The sequence below is a fragment of the Penaeus monodon genome, chromosome 34, assembly GCF_015228065.2.
Source record: "Penaeus monodon isolate SGIC_2016 chromosome 34, NSTDA_Pmon_1, whole genome shotgun sequence".
Lineage (NCBI taxonomy): Eukaryota > Metazoa > Arthropoda > Malacostraca > Decapoda > Penaeidae > Penaeus > Penaeus monodon.
This window is the reverse complement of record NC_051419.1, coordinates 31,573,353-31,573,911: the sequence shown is the minus strand read 5'-3', so window position 1 is coordinate 31,573,911 and position 559 is coordinate 31,573,353. Positions and strand designations below refer to the sequence as shown.

The 559-nt window shown below is 49.2% G+C and overlaps 1 protein-coding gene across 1 annotated transcript in view; it reads right to left on the bottom strand.

Annotated features, from left to right (window-relative positions):
- Window positions 1–559, bottom strand: part of LOC119594887 — a 100,253-nt gene that overhangs the window by 2,095 nt on the left and 97,599 nt on the right. Inside the window, exon 11 of the mRNA XM_037943962.1 lies at window positions 103–339. Coding sequence (XP_037799890.1) covers window positions 103–339 — 237 coding nt within the window. The remainder of the gene's footprint in view (window positions 1–102; window positions 340–559) is intronic.

Sequence of the window (559 nt, the reverse complement as noted above, 5' to 3'; positions counted from 1 at the left end):
AAATTGAACCTAATAAAACCTGAATCAAGTCGAACACAATGCTATACAGAACTCCCGAGACCGCGACCAACGGGAATTCAAACGAAGCCAAGGAAAAATCACCTCTGGTACGAGTCGGCATAGAGACCCAATTCCTCTCCCAGCAGCTCGGCGTAGAGACCCCAGCCCTCGACGAAAACGGTGTGCAGGGGAAACTTCGCTGGAACGTCGCCCATTCTCGTGCCGTCGATGTATTTCCGAAAATCGGGCGTGGCAGGGTTCATCCTCGTGTAGGCGGAGTGGAAGTGGTGACCTGGGATGGCCTCGTGAAGGGCGAGGGCCGTGACCTCGTATTTCTTACTGTAGGGGGGAGGGGGGGAGGGAGGGGGGAAGGAGGGAAGAGAGGAGGGGGGGGAGAGATAATTGGATGAAAATGAATGAGGAATCACATTGCAAGCTTAGATCTTTATCGGAACAATACATTCTCTTTCGTTCATATATCTTTTACACCAAGGGAAATATACATCGACTTTGGTTATTGGGTATAAATAGGAAATTAATCAATTGAAATACGAGTATG